The 20,202-nt window shown below is 35.6% G+C and overlaps 1 protein-coding gene across 1 annotated transcript; it reads left to right on the top strand.

The window, feature by feature from the left end:
- Positions 1 to 4,910: 4,910 nt before the first annotated feature.
- Positions 4,911 to 19,673, top strand: LOC114312479 (uncharacterized). Its single transcript, XM_028258715.2, has 13 exons — positions 4,911 to 5,308; positions 5,637 to 5,848; positions 8,245 to 8,374; positions 8,475 to 8,577; positions 10,579 to 10,702; positions 13,564 to 13,629; positions 14,557 to 14,595; positions 16,396 to 16,476; positions 16,617 to 16,664; positions 17,285 to 17,335; positions 17,621 to 17,689; positions 18,107 to 18,355; positions 19,100 to 19,673. Exons 2-13 carry the CDS (start codon positions 5,699 to 5,701, stop codon positions 19,370 to 19,372), a joined length of 1,383 nt encoding a protein of 460 aa, XP_028114516.2. The 5' UTR covers positions 4,911 to 5,308; positions 5,637 to 5,698; the 3' UTR covers positions 19,373 to 19,673.
- Positions 19,674 to 20,202: the final 529 nt, after the last annotated feature.

The raw sequence follows: 20,202 nt of genomic DNA, 5'->3' as shown, positions 1-20,202 counted from the left end.
TAAACACGTGATCCCCGACTTCATATTCTCGATCATTTCTTCAGACATCCGCATAACTCTTGTGACGACTTTGTGCAGTTTTCAGTCTCTACTGAATCAATTTCATGATGGCAGTCGTTTCTTGCACAAGTTCCGGTTCCAACGAAGGTCTGTCACCTACCTCGGTCCAACAGATCGGAGAACGACATTTCTTACCATACAAAGCTTCATAAGGAGCCATATAAACACTCAAGTGATAATTGTTGTTATACACAAATTCAGCCAATGGTAAGTAGGTCTCTCAAGTTCCTTGGAAATCTAACACACACATCCTGAGCATATCTTCCAAGGTTAATGGTTCGTTCAGATTGGCCATCTGTCTGTAGGTGATAAGTACTACTCAGTCTCAACTCAATTCCCAAAGCTTGTTGTAAACTTTGCCAGAATCTTGAAGTGAACTTAGGACCTCTGTCAGATACAATAAATACTGGCACACCGTGTAATCTCACAATCTCATTCATATACATGTTAGCCAATTTATCCGTATTATAAAAAGTTTTGACAGGTAAGAAATTTGCAGATTTAATCAAACGATCAATAATTACCTAGATAGAGTCCATATCTCGAGGGAAGTGAGGCCACCCAACAATGAAGTCCATCGTAATATGCTCTCATTTCCATTCCAGCATTAGAAGTGGTTGTAATAGTCCAGCGGGTCGTTGATGTTTAGCTTTAACTTGTTGGCAATACAAACATCTAGCTGTGAAATCGGCAATACTCTTCTTCATTCTAGGCCACCATAAATTATGCTTTAAATCAGGGTACATCTTTGTATTCCCCGGATGTATAGCAAATTTAGAGTTGTGAGCTTCAGTCATAATACGTTTTCTCAGTTCAAAACAATCTGGTACACAAAGTCAATTCTGAAATTTCAGCACATTATTGTCAAACACAAATCCCGACCTCGATTTTGAATCAATTTCATCTACAATCTTTTTCAAACATTCATCTTGTAATTGTTTCTCTTTAATTTCTTCTATAATTGTAGGTTGGGCAGAAATGACGGCTAGAATTCCACTATGTTCGCGCAACACAATTTCAATCTCATTTCTCTCTAAGTCACACAACAACTCTTTTTGACTGGTGAGCAAACATGACAAATTTCCAATCGATTTTCTACTCAATGCATTTGTAACGATACTTGCCTTTCTCGGGTGATACAGAATTTGCAAGTCATAATCGTTTATCAAGTCAAGCCATCACCTCTGTCTTATATTTAAATCCTTTTGTGTAAAGAAATATTTGAGGCTTTTATGATCAGTGTACACTTTACAAGTTACACCGTGTAGATAGTGTCACCAAATTTTCAAAGCAAACACCACAGCTGGTAATTCAAGGTCATGAGTTGGATAATTCAAGGTCATAAGGACGGAGTTGCTGAGAGGCATACGTTATCATCTTTCCATTCTGCATTAATACACATCCCAAGCCTTTATAGGAAGCATCACTGTAAATCTGAAACCCATCGGTTCCGCTAGGCAATGTCAGGATAGGTGCAATTACCAATCTAGTCTTCAACTCTTGGAAGGCTGATTCCCGCTGATCAGCCCAATCAAATGGCATATTTTTCTGAGTCAACTGTGTCAATGACATGGCAAGTTTAGAGAAGTCTCTTACAAATCTGCGATAGTAGCCAACAAGTCCCAAAAAGCTTCTGACTTCTGATATGTTAGTTGGTCTCGGCCAATTTACAACGGCCTCAATTTTTTGTGGGTCAACTGATACGCCATTTTTGTTGATTACATGTCCCAAAAATGCTACACTATCAAGCCAAAATTCACATTTGGAAGGTTTTGCATACAACTTCTTTTCTCTTAGGATCTGTAAGATAGTTTTAGATGATTTTCATATTGTTCCCTGCTTTTGGAGTAAATTAGTATATCATTAATAAATATAACTATGAATTCATCTAGAAATTGTTTAAAAACCATATTCATTAGGTCCATAAACGCTGCAGGTGCATTAGTTACCCCAAATGGCATTACTAAAAACTCGTAGTGCCCATGTCTAGTTTTGAATGCAGTTTTCTCTATGTCTTCTGCCTTAACTTTTAGCTGGTGATACCCAGATCTAAGGTCTATCTTAGAGAACACTTGTGCTCCTTGGAGATGGTCAAATAGATCATTTATTCAGGACAATGGATATTTGTTCTTGACAGTTACTCTATTCAGTTCCCGATAGTCTATGCATAATCTCAACGATCCATATTTCTTTTTGACAAACAAAACTGGAGCACCCCAAGGTGAAGTGCTCGGGCGAATAAACTTCTTATCTAATAATTCCTGAAGTTGAGTTTTCAATTCTTTAAATTCTGAAGTTAACATTTTATATGGAGTTTTGGAAATTGGTTGTGTTCCAAGTATTACTTCAATGGTGAATTCAATCTCTTTATCAATTAAGTCTCTAGGCAATTCATTTGGAAACACATCAGGAAATTCACAAATAATAGGAATAGTGTCCACATTAAGACTATCAAAAGTCTCAGTCATAACACAACACATATAACCCCTACATCCTTTTCTAAGCAGTTTAACAGCTTTCATGGCAGAAAACAAGTATGGAGGAGGAACTACCCCATTCTCAGCAAACACAAGCTCGTGTAAACCAGGTGGATGAAACACAACAGACTTATTCACACAATTAATAGTTGCACAGTACTTCGGCAACTAGTCCATAGCCGTATGCAGTCAAAATGATCAATTCTCAAAGGCAATAAATCAACATACAACATCACATGACCAATCATAATATCACGTGCCGGATAAACATAAACACATACCATAGAACCCCCAGATGGTGTAGACATAGACAGTAAATGATTCATGGGTTCTAAAGGTCTAGTTAATTTATAGGAAAAAGGAATACGACACAAAAGAGTGCGTAGAACCAGAATCTATTAAGACATATGCGTGACCTACACAAATATATAACAAATACACTTATTGAAACATACACCTGGATAGTACTTAACTTATTCAATTTTGTTCTTAGTGTGTTTCTAAGTCTTATCCTTTTTATGGTGTCTTAATTAGGGCTTAAAAATGCCTAGGATGTAATGATGATGGCAAAATGTGATATAAAACACTTAGTCAAATTTACTGAAAACAGGGTCTTCGCTTGAGCAGAAGTTTAAAATATGGGTGGTCACTCGAGCAGTATGTAAACTTGCAAAAGTATTGGTTGCATGACTTTTCTGCTTGACGGTTGTTCGAGCGCAAGACTGAGCAAACAGGGTCCTCGCTCGAGCACAACGCTTATCGCTCAAGCGGACTGCAAAACTTGCGAAACTTCTGGAAGCATGAATTTTACGCTCGAGCCAACCTCTTCTCGCTCGAGCTGAGATACAAGACAAAGGGTGGTCATTCGAGTGTAGGTTTGGTCGCTCGAGCGGTGTTGTAGAATTATGGAATTTCTAGATTGCTCTTTAAGCTTCAAAACTCAAATTCAAACTAATAAAATAGATCCTTTTGGGCCCAAAACTTGAGGAAACCTATGTAAGTTTGTAAAACATAGTAAATTCAAAATCGTTTTGCAAAATCAAAGCCCAAAAGCATGCCAATTATCCAAAATCAAACTTGAAACTCATGATACAAACATGCATGTAATTTCTTTGAACTTAAATTCTTCAAATCATGCTCAAACAAGGTAGATTGATGGAAAACATGATAAAATCTCAAAATTAAGTTGAAAACATGACACGCATGGAAGAATTACTTAACATCAACTCCAACATGTTATGGAAAATGCATGCATGTATGCCTTGAGTCTTAATTCTCCAATATTAGTTCAATTCTTGCATTAATCACCTTAGTTCTCTTGAATCTACGCGGTAAGTGACTCAATTGCATCTAAAGGCTTGAATTCTTACCTTAAGGCCTTGAATTTCCAAGTGTTGAAACCTAATCTTACAAATTCTCTTTTATTTAGATCAATTTCTAGCAAGTCTCCCATTTTCTCTATTGCTCTCACTCTCTCTCTTGATCTCTTCCTCTCCCACGTTTGAGGCTTCAAGAATGGAAATGAGAGTGCAAAGTGTATCCCAGAGGTTTTTTGTACCTTATATAAGCTTGATTAAGAAGTTAATTAAGTTAGACTTACAACTAATCAATTGACATTAATTATCCTAATTAAGTCGTTCCGAATCGAATTCTAATTAATTCTACCATAAATTTCTCAAAATCATAAATAACACATAAATGAAGTCAATTTCGTAATCGGATACCGACAAGGCTTTCAATTCGCAGAACAGAACAAAAATACAGACATATATTTCTACAACATATAGATATAAAAACAAATAACATATAATATGTGCAATTAATACAAGATTTTCTCTTAATTACTTATTAGGCTTCTTTAATCATGGTCTAACAGTTAATCACAGGTCGGGATTGTTACACCTATCTATCGCTTTATTCGCTTTGCGTACTCGAACCACCTCAACTTCAGCAGGTCTATCACCATCACGTTGGTGTTGGAGTAGCAAATGGATGTAGTTGGAGACAAAGTAAGTGGCGCTAGAGTCGGAGAGAATGGAGGCGTTAACGATGATGATATAGGCCTCGATCATAAAGGTGGTGGGTGGTCCGATTTAGATTCCTGCAATGGGAGGAGAGAAAGAGAGAGAGAGAGAGAGGCAGTAGTGAGATGACGGTAATGATCGTCTGTGTCGACAAGAAAATAAAGAGAGAGAGAGAAGAAGAGAGAAAAAAGATAGAAAATAAGGACTATTGGGATTTTTGGTTTAGAAACAATATATATACATGGACTAATTTGGTCATTTCGCGTGAATATGTCCATATAGATAGAAAAGTTTAGTGCAAAGCTTTGAGCAAAAGAAATTCAAATTTGAACATTTTACTTGAGGGCCTAAATTTTTTTTTAGGCGTAAATAGAGTCCCCTTGTGGTAGGGTTGGTTTGTTTGTTTTTGTTTTTGCGGGAAAACATTTGAGTCATGGGCCTTACGACTTTGAAATGGATGAGCCTTTTGGAAGCTGAATTCGGGCTCCGAATAGCGTAACCATCGTCACTCTGGATGGTTTCGGGTTATCGGGTTTCGGAGTCCATCTCTGCGCTGCTTCTTTCTTCTACCCATCTTCTTCCCTCTTCGATTCCCTTCTCGCCATTATCACCATCTTCACGACCCTCCCTCCCTTCCTCCCTCCCTCTCTCTCTCTCTCTCTCTCTCTCTCTCTCTTCACCGTTCTTACTGAAGTAGAAAACAACACAGACTCACAAAGATCCATCACATCCCCTCTCTCTTGCTTGGTAACCACAAACTCTCTCTCAATACACGTTGTGTACATTCATGTGTGTATATGGTTTTCATGTATATATACGTACACATAGGGTTTGAAACGTAATAGAAAGATCGTTCTAACATTAGGGAAAGGGAAAAAAATTACGATTTTTAGGGTTTGAAACGTAGAGGGAAGCCATTGGTTTGTGCTTTTTCTCAATAATTTTAACTGTAAATTGTTAATTCTAATTGAAATTTGTCATAATTTTTTTTTTTTTTTGATATACATCAAAATGGTTGTTAATATGTGGGTTTTGGGTTTTGGTTCATATGGGTGCTCTTTGTGTGTTATTGTAGTGCAATGAGGGTGGTGGCATAAAAAGCAAGGAGACACTAGGTTGATTTTGAGATGAGTTGACATGAGTAGACTGTCATTTAGGCCTCGCCCCCTCGACATTCACAAGAAGCTCCCCATTGTAAAATCTGTTAAGGACTTTGAGGATGACGAGACCCCCACTTCTACCCGTAGCTCGCAGATATTGCGTCCTCCTCAAGAGGCCGATAACGAGGTACCAATGCAGCTTGGAGTTCAATATATTGATTGGTTCTCTGTTGATTATATTTGTTGTTCACTAGTTTTCGCTCTTTATGCTGCTAATGCAATACCCAGTGAATTGTAATCAAGCATATATATATATATATATATTATATGTGAATGTGATTATATTCTGATTTTACAGAGGCCTGTGCAGAATGTATATATTTTTTGCTTTGTTTCTTGCCACATAGCTTTGTATACAAAAATGCTTTCTACATGCCTAAAGGCTTCAAACACACAAATAGACAAAACAAGAAGCATTGCTGTTTTGTCACTTCAAAGGGGAAAAGAAAGAATAAGCATTGCTGATTAATCATTACCTTTATAAGTCTCAACCACCAGGGAACATGACCATTATTATTTCTACACTCTGGTGACTTTGTTTTTTGTTTTTTTCCCTTTCCTGAATTGTTGAGTAAGGCAATTAACACCTCCCCATATACAAAAGTGATTTGCAACTTAAGACATTCAGTAGTTGCTACCCTTCTACCCACACACACAATAATTTTTTTTTTTAAACCAATGAATGGTCTTGGTCACATCTGTGGCTATTGAGTGACAGAGTCTTACTAAATAAGGCATTTGAGTCATTTGTAACTCAAAAGATCAGTTCCCTTTCCCTATGTCCCATTCATAAACACAGAAAAAAGATCAAATGGTTTTCCTTTTTTTTCTTGGCGTTTGTTTTGGTATTCGACTTGCATATCCATTTTTTCCAAGATGAAAGGTATTTGAACAATAGAGAACAACCTGAGTGATTAACTAAAAAATGGGAACAATTTACAAATACAATAATGATAAGGCTATGTCCCTCATGTCGATGATTTATATTTTCCACAACATATAAGGTCCCTCATTTAACCATGGTCTTTATTTATGTAAGATCAACAGGTCTATTTCACCGGCAAAGTAAGTGAATAGGCAGTTGTAATCCAGATCATCTGGATTTTCTAGCAACTGAAAGAAATTTAATGAAAATTAAGCAATTCCCTAATTCTCTAATATTTATGATGATAAGGGTATGTCTTTCATCTAAATATGGACTTTATTAATTTAAAATCAACTGGTCTATTTCACATGCAATTAAAGTGAATAGGCTGTCGAATCCAGATCATCATGCCTTTGTAGTTTCTAGCAACTCAATATTTTGTAATTACCTAATATTTGAATATTAACAGGGAAGTGGGTGCTATTTGTTTCTTGGACCTTTGCATGGTAAACTTTAGACTTCAAATGCCTTTTGTGTTGTTTCCCTTGTGTTAGATCATGCACTTGATAGAATAATAAATATCTTTAGAACCTTTAAATTTTCCAATCTGCTAAATTTTCAGAACCCTAATTTGCATAAGAAGGGCCATATTGTGGTCCCTAGATAGGTGTGTTAGTCGTTGAAAGTTTCTTAAGACTAATTAACTAACTGATTTTCATACTTATTGTTTTAATGTATTATGATATCCACAAGGCTCTTGTCATTATTTAGCAACCCTGTTTACAAATAATCCAGTCATTGCTAAAGTTTCGTAAGATTTAGATGGCTACTTTAAGTAATCCTATTGGGTTCTCTGGACATATATTTGTGGCTCCTCTAGCTGTGCCTCTGGCATTGTACGAATGGTGCTTGAACAAATACAGATCTTGGGTCACCTTTCATGTTTTATTTTATTACTCATCATAACCCTAACATCAAATAGAAAAAACCCCCCTCCCCCTCCCCCTTGTTTTCGTGAGGTATACTGTCTTGATCTGGATAAAGCTCAATAGTGGATGAGTATTTTCTCGGTATTTCCAGTTGATTGTGATTCAAGCATTGATCAGTCTAGATATGGCCCAAAGGTTGGAAACAACCATAAACTCTTTCCCATGCAGTTGAAAGAGCATTATTTGAAATTTTGTTATAAGATCTTCTAAAAGTGGGCACATGTTTTACTCAGAATATCAAACACATACTATGAAACTTCTAATATGCAAAAATAACAAAATGCCTCCAACTTTAAAAAAAAGAACAAATGAATTACCATCCTGTGGCTCCATAAAAGAAGAATGTGAAAGAACCTAAGAATATTGCTTATCGCTTCTTTGAATTTCTACCAAGCCATAGTTGGATAAAGGCAAACACCTCAATGGCCCTGTCCTTGTCAAGGAAAATGTTGAAGCAAACGTCATACCACATGGAATATGTTGTATTTTGTTAGACATCCATTTTTTCTTCCCTACTTTTTAAGTTGATGTGTCCTCCAAACAAACGTGTCATTAAAACACAAACATATATATTGGTAAGTAGAATCAGTGAACACAATATTTTGATTTCAGTGCAGATTAGTTTATGTAGCTTCAACTGAACTATTCTGAATTTTTTTTGCTCTATAGGTACAACAAATTCCTAGCAAGAAAGTGGCTTCTGAAATTCCTACTCCACAGTATGTTTTTGTTGATACATATGAAAGAGATTATTCCTGCACTTTCACGCAACCGACATCATACTTACGAGCAAGAGGAGGTTTGCAGATTACATAGATTATTTATGGTTTATTATTTAGGAAATAAGTTTCGCAGGGATGTCATTTTATGGAATACTGAAATTTTCAAATTATTTGTAGCTCGGGCCGAGCTTGGAGATTTTGTTGAGTATGACCTAGACAATGAGGATGAAGATTGGCTTCAAGAGTTCAACAAAGAAAAAAAGCTTCTTACCACTGAAAAGTAATGATTACATTATTCTTGTATAAGATTGTGCTACTAACTTCATTTTTTATTTTGAGTTTGTTGCCTTCTCTCTCTCTCTCTCTCTCACTTATTTGTATGTTAGATTTAGCTTTGTCAATATCATTTCTACACATGTCACTTTCTATTTTCTAATGGAAATTGATTTTGATACTTTGCTTTCAAGAATGCTAGAGTTATTACACTACTTTTGCCTTTAAATGGACAATGATTGGAAATGGTTGTAGGCAGTAGGGGTGTTCATGGTTTGGTTGCGGCCGGGAAACTTCTAATCCGCTATCCGTCGTGTCGCGAAAATGCCATTTTCGATCAGACTTGGTGGATTGAAAAAAATCAATCCACATCCGTCCGCCGGATTGACGGATGCGGATTGACAGATGGATGTGAATCGGTTTGACAATTTAGACTTTTACAAATTTTGAACATAATACACCAACTTGTCAACCTTTTTTTTTGGATAACAATCCCATTCAACATAACCAAAAGATTATTAAGTAAATTGTCAAATACCAATAATAAATACATATAAGAAAACCATGCATTATCAAAATTATTTCATTACTTTTTTTATATTAAAAAACTATTTAATTTGATTTTTAAAAAAAATAAAAAAATTAAGCCTTATATTTTTCACACAAAAATACCAAATATTAACACTTGGCATTTGATAAAAGGATTTCCAAATTAAAAACACAACAGAATATTTAAACTCTTTTTCAATTGAAAACACAAACAGAATATCTAAACAAATTGAATACACAAAATCTTACAAATTACTAGGGGTGTTCGTGGTTTGGTGGTTCGATTGCGGCCAAAGGAATCTCAAATCTGCCATCCTTTCAAAACTAGGCGGATTAAAAAAAATCAATCCGCAACCGTTCGCTCGTCATCACGCATCCGTCCAAAATGTGGCGGATCGGTTCGGTTCAGTTAGTTTGGGTGGATCGAAATATCCGCTGCTCATCCCTAGTTGGTAGAGATGTGCATGCGTTAGTTCGGTTGAAGTTAGTGTGAAACCGTAAATCGAATCAATCTAAGTTTAGTTCTCATTTTTTTTGGACCCAAAACCATCGAGCAACTAGTAGAACTGGATTGAGAAACCGCAGTTAGGCTCGGGTTAGCTGGTGGTTTGAGTTCTATGTTATGTTAATAGTTTATAAAACTCAAAGATGCTTATTCAAAATTCTTTTATTTTAATGTCTTCTATATGATGATAATGTATATAGTAATGTTAACATTTTGGGTAAATTATACTGACACCCTTTCATTCTTATGAAATTACACTATCATCCCCTTTATTCTCTAAAATAGCACCGCACACCCTTTGGATTTTAAAGTGACAAAATCCTCCATTCATCAGTCAACTTTTTGTTGACCAAGCAGATATGATTGATGTTGGCAAGTTCTATTTTAAATGCCCACTCTGCCCTTGCTAAAATATATCTTTCGACATGCATGGGTTCATGAATTACTTGAAAACATCAAGGGTTCATGGATCACACATGCTATGGTATTATATAGAGGGTATCTTAAATGTGGGTGAGATGGATGAAATGTAATATTATAGTGATTCTGAATTTTCCTGAGCTGAACCTTGTGTTCTTTGAATTTGATGATTTCTTGCCCATCATGCTTAGTTCAGCATGGCTCTAGCTACTTCTTCATATTTCACCTTTACTACTCTTCAGTAATAAAACTAAATTGAGTCTATTCAACCCAGTTGTCTTGTTGAGGTTGATATCGCTAACTGTGCTGCTATTGCTGTTCTTATGACTGTAAATATTTGTGTTACTCTGATATTAGGAGTGAAATTGCTCATGCTTGTAAGCGCTTTTCTATGCCCCTTTTTTATTTTCTCCCCGACAGATATATATTGTTGGATTTTTTTTTTTCTCGGTACATCAGAATAAATGTTGTTGGATTTACTTCTGCAGTTTACCCTGCTGCTGTGCTCATGTGGGCATGTGCTTGTGAGTGCAGGTTTGAAATTATCCTATTTAAATTGGAGGTATTGGATCATAAGGCTCGGGAAAGAGCAGGAGTTATAACTGCTACTGTTGGTTCTCCCATTCCTGTACTTCTACAATTTGATGCTGCTGCTGAGGTGAAAGTTCACTCCGTTGCATGGTTGCACAATCCGCTCTATATGCTTACCTTTCTTATGGAACTTGTTGATTATTACCTCTTGAATTGCTGATTATAGTTAGGTTTATTATTGATATCGTGCTTTGATGCTTGTAAATGGGGCAGTTGTTGCTTATTGCTTAGCCTTAACAAAATTTTATCAGTTGGTCCTGATGTCTGCCACTTGTCTTACCTTAGCTTGATGTGTGGATCTACGTCCTTAGCCCCATTTTCTCTTTATTTTGATTCACTTTTAGTAAGTTTTTCTTGGGGTTTGTTAAAAGACCTTTGACCACATTGGAAACTTGTAGCTGGGGAACTTCGTGGATCATATCAGCTGCCTATGAAGCATGCGTACTCTAAAAATATTGCTGTACAAAACTGGGTATGAGCACTGTGTATTCTGTACTTTTTGAATGTTGGGTTTGATTTGGGTATGGGATGGGTGCAACTTGGGTATGTGATGGGTACGACTCAAGTACGAGATGAGTACGTTTTAGGTATGGGATGGGTGAATTTCCGGTACTTTTGTGGGCACGTCAAGGCATTAAATGTAATTTTTTTTAAAATATAGGGGTACTAGAACAACTATATTATGCCTATTTTTAAAGACTTTTAAAAATAGTGTATTTTTACAATTATCAAAAAAATTTTAAAAAAATGGGAGGTTTCTGTTCTCGTCGACTTTCCCTCTCTGCATCTTCTTCTCTGTTTTTTCAACAACCCTATCTCTCTTATCCATTTTCATCTCTGTTTTTTTTTATTTTTTTTTCTCCTACCCTTTCTGTTTATTGTTCTCTATTTTTTTAATCGTTACTTTAATTATTTTTTGCATTTGATTTTCTAATCGTTATATGTCATGCATTACTACAAATTGTTATTTTTAATTGTTGTTATTGGATTTCTTCGTTAATGGTTCCATTAGGGATGTAGTCCTCGGACATTATGCTGGATGTTACCCTTGACGAGACAGTTTTTAGGTCTTACTTGGCACTGCATTCGAGGAGCTCAACCATATCTTTTTTTGGTTATTTATTGGTCTTATTACTATAGGTTCCTTAGTTATAGTATTCAAGCAATGGAAAGAGAATGCGCTGTGACACTGCTGTCTGCAATATGCTTCTCTTGAGTTGACTAGGTTATAGCAGATTGTGTCCAAAGTCAATACAGTTCACCATTAATATGTCGAGCTTTTGTTTAGGACATTATTGGTGTATATTTGAGGATCAATCAATTCTCTTGTATACAAAGCTGTATATTTAACTATGAAGTTGCCTTGCTGATAGTTTGTTTGTGGATGGGATTTTCATTGGATATTATGCTGGTTATCAGCCTTGATGAGAGGCTATACTGTCCTGCCTTTTGGCTGCCTAGTTTATAATCTTGCTTACACAGAGGGCTCAACGTCTGGCCTCCATTCCTTGCAATCTTATACAGTTCTTTGGTAACAACCTTTATTTTCGAAGTTGTGTACTTTGATTATGGTTGTCAAAGCAACTTTTTGATGTAGGATAATTCTAACTTTGAAATAATCAAGGAAGCATGGGTGCGGGTACGAGTACGGTACGGGTACGAGTGCGGGTACGCCGATTCGGCAAAACTCAAAAAAAGTATGATACGGGTACGGCTGCGGTACGCCGATGTTTTTTTTTTTTTTCTTAAAATATAATTATGGTTAAAAGATCCAACCTACAAATTAAAATTAAATATCAAAACTAAAAAAAGAACTACTCATTTTCCTATAATTTAAAACCATTAAGTGTTAAAAATAGTATTTGTGAAATCTCTCACTTTGACATGTTATGCACTGTGAATTTGTGATCATAATTTATTCTTAAAATCTTTCTTTTTGCTCATCAATTTGCTATTTTTATAGGGTGAGACCAAAGAAATAACAAGAGACTAAAGAAAGATTTAAAGTTAATTGCCAACAGTAAAGGAAAAAAAATTCTCAATTGGGGCAGGTTGTCAATTGCAATTTGCATAATACATAAAATTGCATCATTCCCAACCACTATTAATCAACTAATACAGTATCAATTTTTAATGTTTTGTGCATAAACTTTAAAAGTTTGTTATGATTAAAGATTTTATAAAGAAATTCTGAAGGAGGATCTAAAGCAAAAGCATAATGCATAGTCATACACAGAACTACCCATTATAGGCCTTGTTATTTTTTTTTGGTTCAAATTGCTTTTTAAAAACATCAAAATCATTTGCTGATATGTTTATACAATTTATACCGACAGACAGCAGAGAAATATCAAAATTACTGATCTGCAAGGGCACAAAAAAAAAAAAAAAAAAAAAAAAAAATACTGATCTGCAAGGGCAGAAAAAAAAAAGGCCCTGGCGTCCCTACGCTGTACCCGAATGACCCAAACGTACTGGACCCTCTTTTGCTGTACGCGGTACGCGTACCGCCGTACCGGTACGCGTACCAACACCCGGTAAGTACCCGGTACTCGTACGACACTATTTTTGGAGTACCCGTGCTTCATAGGAAATAATGTTGCCCACGTTTAATTTTGGGGTGGGGTAAGCTTGTAGTTTTGGGGTTTTTAAAGATGGGAGAAAGGTATCCTGCATAAAAAACTCCAAAGTCCAACGAGCTGTCCTGAACTTTCCGAATTGGTCCTTTTCTTATTATCATGTTTGCATCACCATTGTTGTAGGGAAATGAACGTTTTGAGTTTTGAATGCATTAGATATTTGTTTTTGTGCACATATATTAATTTTCTAGATTTTGGTGCTTCTCATGAAATATTTGGCTTCTTTGCACCAGTTGTCTCCTAACTTCTTGTTGCTATTAATTTTTATTTTGTTTCCTTGAAATGCTAGGCCCTACTGTCTCTGTCAGTAAAATATGGAGTTTTGCAGTCTATTTATAACTACTGGAAGGAAAAGGTATGCATCAATTACCGTATAAAATGTTTTATTATTTTAAGGAAGCTATTGCATTTGTGGTAGAGAATTTGTTAGAAACTCCCTTTCTCTTTCTTAATTCTCTTTGAGGTGACATGTTGTATTCTTTTCATGTGGTTGGCAATTTAGCAGTGCTTTTAGAACAGTGGAATATATTTGATATTTGAGAAATGACAAAAGAAGAAATGGCTTTTGACTTGTGGTTAGAAAAAGAAGGTTCACAAAATTTTTTTTTATGCCAAAAATGAAAGTTATGAAGTAGAGATATTTTCAATCTATGTATTGTCATATTTATATACTCTCTAAAGTATGCCTATTCCGCTTCTCCATAAACTCCACATCAAGCACATAGGTGCCCTCAACCAAGCCTTTTGTACCCTCATTGAATGATAACCATTTGCATGACACTGATATAACATGTAGACAGACGTTGGCAAAACCCAAAGAAAGTGAAAAATGGAGAAAATTAAATTTTATAACTCCCTTGTCATGTCACAATGGAGTAATAAATGATCCACTGGTTAGTAATCTTGTATAACACCTCCTACTAATCTCTTGCAGCACAATATTTTCAATCCATTGCTGGAACTTCTAAAATCTGCTTAAATTAGAATTGTACATTTTTGTAGAATTTGTTAATATGCTAAGAATTATTAAATGGTAAGTTTTTTTAACAGTGTGTATCTAGGAAATGAACATTGGCATAGGAGTCTGGCAAGGCAAAAATAATGAGCTTCTTATTACACAATTTTGAGAGTCCTTTAGTTGAATCTAATTTGCTATGCTATAAGACAGATTCTTATCTTAGGGTCCACTTGTGTTGCTCATATAATATTGATGCTCGTTTCAAAACATGAGTTCTTACTCATGTCTTTTCTTTTTTCTTCTGTTTTCCAATCCTTATTGCAGCGTGAACAGTGGCAAAAGCCTATTTTGCGGCGTTTGCAGGTTAGCTTTATCACTGGATGGAAATTTCTTTACATGATTTGTGTTTGGACATGTATTTTATCAAATCATTGAAACAAGGGTTCAAGTGTTACGTAATCACTTGATTTTATTTCTGTGTACTTATTCAGTCATCTAAATGTATTCTGGGAATTGAGTTTGATTTGATCCCTAGTGGTCTCACCTTGTTTCTGTTCTTCCAAGCACTTCAATGAACTGAAGACTTAATAGCAGCCATTCAAAGGATCTATGTGGCAAAATCAATTGTTGCTAGTTGAACAAGTAGATTTCAGTAATCTATGATTATTGTCTATGATACATTTTTTTTGATAAGTAAAATAAATTGTATTAAAAAACACCAAAAATGGTGCAATTTTTGTAGAAAAAACATCTAAAAAAAAGTGTGCTGCTAAATGCCTTTATATTTCTTCTTTGGACCCCCTGCCCTTTCATTTTTTTAATTACATTTTTGTCCTAACATCAAATTCCAATTTTGTCCCCATCCCTATACTCCCAAACCTAACCCGAATTTTGTCCCAACATCGGGTAGGTTGGCAAATATATATATATTTATTATTTTAAAGAGAGAAAAAAGCCTGAGTACCAAAACCACTACCAAAAAAGACGAAAATACCATAGAATACAATTATGCAACATGTAACTTCAATTTTCAAAACACCAGAACATGTGAAACCTTAATTAACTTAGTCTATTCCAATTACTAATTTAGCCCACTTTTTGTTTCCCTTTTTATTTCCCAACAACCAAACACATCATAAATTATCAAAATGAACCACGCTAACCATATTTCATATTTCCTGGATTTAATTGTTTCACGTGGCAAGGAATCTTGATAAAGTAATTCCTTTTTTATTTTATTTTTTTAACCAGCAACAAAAAGAAAATATTATTGATCAACGAAAAAGAGAATATAAAAAAAAGAAAAGGATGACAAAAGATTGTCCACAAGAAGAAAAAAATACGAAGAAGGCAAAACTACATATAAGATACAACTCTCCAATCACTACTAATAAGAAACAAAGGAATTGCTTTAAAAGGTGCAGATACCGACACCCAAAAGGAAGTCAAATAACAAATCTTATACCACAAACTACCAATTTCTTCAATTTTATCTTCAAATACTCTTGTATTCCTCTCTAACCATAATACCCACAACATAACACAAGTTACGAAACTTCAAAGGGCTATTGACTTGTTGTTCGAACCAAAACCTCTAAATTTAATGATAAGCTACTAATCATAAGAGGATGGAACCACCCAATCAATTTTTGCCAACTGAAATAACTCCACCACAAGTTCATAACCACAGGATAATGCAAAACTAGAAAGTGAATGCTATAAATGACTTGCAGAGTTTGTGTTTTGCAGCAATAAAAACTAGTACATGGGATTATGGTTTTAAATTGTAATAGATGTGTCATGTGTGGCTAGAATATGTTGCTTGCAGTGGTGCTATATATAGAGAGATTTTTCGGACGGGCTCATTTTGAGAAGGTGAGTGATAAGTGAAAACAACTTATTTTGTGAAGGTGAGTAATAAGTGTGATGCAGGAGAGAGATTATACATGGACTTGAGACAATTTAACGTACACATGCTTCAATGTTAATCCTGCTGATTTTTTATTTTATTTTAATGCTCTTTCTTTAAAATCTTTCACCTTTATTAACACGTACATGTTTGTGGTGTGCATGGTTATTTTCACGTATTAACATTTGCATGAATTTTGGCTTCAACTGCAAATGAGGAGCTAATAATTGCCTCAAAAACATTTGTTTTTACAGCCTCCCCCACCAGTTAATGATACCAACCCATACAATGTGTTTAGGCCAAGGGAGAAAGCCCACAGACTTCACACGAGAAGAGTAAGTGGCTGATTTGCTTTTTTAATGGTTTTTTACTTCCTTTTACAGGGGTGAAGCTTCCTGTCATACAATCAAATTATGTACTGTGAGGAGTAAATTTCATATTATAGGTATTTTATATGTTCTTGTTTTCATGTTAGATGCAAAGGAGGGAAAACAACGTGCAGTCATTTGAAAAGCTTCGCCAGGTGAGTTCAAGATCACTTGAACTTCTTGCTCATGTTCCTGGTTTGACCTTATGTACTCTAGTTGTATTTCTGAAACATGACTTCTTCTAAAACAGAAAAGATTGTAAGAAGCTAGGAGCTTTCCCTTCTTTTGTTTTGTTTTGTTTCTTCATAAGTATGGCCCGGATTTTGGATGGTATTATTAGTATCCTGCTTCTTAGCAGCAGTGATTCATCTCTCTTTGTGGGTCTTACGATCCCATGTTATGCTAGATGGTTGACCATAAGTGATAGCGTGCTCTCTCATCAAAGATAAATTAAGGAAATCAACTGTTTTGGTTACATTTGTAGCAGAATAGTATACGTGTACTTATCTTATTTTGTTTGTATGCTCTTTATTATCTAAGAACCACAGAATATTATTATTATATTTATAAAAATAAAAATAAAAACAAGATAATCATTGTTTGAAATCAGCATCAGATTGTTTTTGATATGTTATCTATCATTGTTAGAGTTCCTAATGATGACTGACAGAATTGCATATCACAATGAAGCCAGAGAATGTTCACTTCATAATACAAAATCCTTGCACTTATTGATTTTGATTTAGTTCATTTCTTTTCAATTCACTATCTACAGGTCAGGCGCAACCTTGACCAAGCCAAGACCCTGGTTGAGGCTTTAATCAAGGTGATCCTTCTTTATCATTGTACTTTTAATCCTTAGTAGCGGCTGCACTTGGTGATGAATATTTTTGTAATCAATTCATACTCATTGAGGTTATGGGTTCAATGGTAAAGACTTGGCCTAATTACCTTGGGGTTATGGGTTCAAGTCTTGGGACCACCACTTTTTATATTATGCCAAAGGTTAGGTGTGTACTCAATCTTCACCCTCTCAAACACACATTAATGTGTACAACTTGGGCGTTGTTTTTTTTTCATACACATTGCCTGACAAGATGACTCTGTGCAGAGAGAGGAGAAAAAGAGAGAAGTCATAGAGAGTGAAGTTAGCCTACAAAGGCTTCAAATAAAGTACAAGGTAAACATGGGATGTCATTTTACATCTTAGCTGCACTAATATATTTTTTAATGCAGTTATAATCACTTGGTTGTTTTGGCTAAGCTACTTTTTATTTGATAGACACATTTAGTTGATACATGAAAATTGAATTACTTTATAGAATATTTTGAGACAGATTTCTTTTGGGCTATGTGGGCAGTTGTCTCCGAGTGGATCCTGTCATCCATAATTACTACCTTGAGTTTGTATTATATGATTTCTTCATAAATAGAATGCGATGTATTTATCTACTTGTCTGTTTTTGTTAATAGGACAGTTTTCCAAAATTCCTATAGATCATGCTTATGATTATTTTGCTTTCAATTTTTTTAGGTTGTTTAGATTCAAATTGGTCTTCTGTAATTTGATTGGTAAGTGAATCTTAATGGATTTCAGCATGAAACTGAGCTTCTTGAAGACAGCTTGGCTCTACCTGGATTGCCATCCTTTCCTGGCAAGTTTGGTTCAAGCGAGGAGGAATTTATGGACTCAGATGATGTTGCAAACATCCGTCCTCCATATACACTACCTGGTGCTGTACAGAATATGCCTTCCATGGACTCCAAGCTGGTGATGGTTTCTGCTGGAAGCATGAAGCGAGAGTTCAGACGGAAGAATGCCCCCAATGGATGGCTTCATAAATTGGTATGTACCTACTACTTCTGCCAAAAATAAAATTTACCATCTTTTGAATCTTTTGACTTCTGCCTCCTTCCCCCTTTCACTGCTTGGGGTCTATGTTACATGGACTTGGGTACAGTGTCAGGTATGGGTGCGTATCTAGGAGTTTGACCCATCAAATCTCAAATTAAAGGGTACGCAAACTCATAAAAAAAAGGTCTTATATTTATATATTTAATATATTATGTAAAACAAAATGGTGTTTTATGTAACATACATTCTCAAAACAGCTTTTTACTCGTTTTCTATCAATTATACAACAAAATATACATATAATGATAGTGTGAAATCCAAATATATAAGAAGTGTTTGATGGAAAGCATCAAACATATATCTATCGGGGTGACCATTGGTTCAATGGTAATACCTTGGCCTAATAATCTTGAGGTTATGGGTTCAAGTTTTGGGGCAATCACTTTGTGCACTATATCAAAGGTTAGGTGTGTACCTAATCTCTCCCCTCCAAAACACATTAATATGTACTATTTGGGTATACTTCATGTAACATAGCTTGGGGTTAAGCCATGGCAAGGATGCATTGAAAACTTTAACAATCCACCCTGACAATCACTGATTTATAATATCCTTACTGGGGAACTTTTTAAGACAGTCAAATGGATTTTAAAAAAAAAGGTTAATTGCAGAACACATTGGCAATGTTTTTCTTCATGGTATGGTAAATAATGCATTTCAATGGGATTAATGCAGGACCCACTTGAGCCAGTTCTTCTGTTCACTAAGCCTGTAGATCCAGAAAAACTGGCAGCTGCAGGCATTGTGCCACCGCCAGATTCTTCAACAACAACGACGACGATGACGATGATGAACAGTGCATCAGGCCGCTCATATAACTTTCATGGGAGGATTGGCCGAGGGGGACGGATAGTATTTGACAGATGGAATCCACTTATGCATACACCAATTGACTGTGGTAACTCTTTTTATATACCACCAAAACCAAGGCATTCTACGCACAATTGACTTAACTGTGCATATTGCGTTCATGCTGAGACAGGTGCACCCACTTGAAAACGATCCATTTTGTTCGTTAGGGAGGCAATGCGTAAGGGAATTTTGTGAGATTAGTGAATATATTGGTAGGCTTACTTATGGGTATTTGCTGCAGAGGCAAGAAGGCAACTTTCATTAGTTTTGCCAGTGGAAATAGTTGTACCTTGCTATGACAATTTCTTGTGGGGAAGCATGCCTTTTGGTTTGCCTCTGCCCATTGTACAATTATTGTTATCTTTGCTCAAAGTAAATGAATCAATCTCTCTCTCTCTCTCTCTCGCGCGCGCGTTTAAGTACTTTTCCTGGTGGAGAGCAGGGGCTGCAATATTGCAGCTTAATTTGTAGTAGTAAGAGTAGAGTTCAATATTTGGAGGCTTTTCCCAAACTAGGACTAGGTGCTAATTTATTTCCCAAACTAAGCCTAGTTTGGCCGAATTTCCCAGAATAAGCTGAAGTGTGTTTACAATACACGCTTTCAGCATATTTTTGGCCCATGTGGACAAAATAAATAAAATTTTAAAAGCGTGGTTAGAAAACACGACTTTAATTAAGAAAATGCTGTTGCTATTAGCGTTTTCAGGTTTAAGTAATAACGTGATTTGGAAACACGCTTTGAAGAGAAAGCGTGGTTATTATAAAATTTCAAGAGAAAGCGTAATTTCTAACCACGCTTTTAACAGAAAGCTATTATAAAATGGCCCCCCCCCATTTGCAACCACGCTTTTAAACACTTGTCTTTCTTTTCCTCTAAAACCCGAACCAGTTCTCCCTCTCTGTGTTGCTCTCTGCTCTCTCTCTTC

The sequence above is a fragment of the Camellia sinensis genome, chromosome 2, assembly GCF_055761805.1.
Source record: "Camellia sinensis isolate YWXY chromosome 2, ASM5576180v1, whole genome shotgun sequence".
Taxonomy (NCBI): domain Eukaryota; kingdom Viridiplantae; phylum Streptophyta; class Magnoliopsida; order Ericales; family Theaceae; genus Camellia; species Camellia sinensis.
The sequence above is the reverse complement of the archived record's forward strand: the minus strand, read 5'-3'. Positions and strand labels throughout refer to the sequence as shown.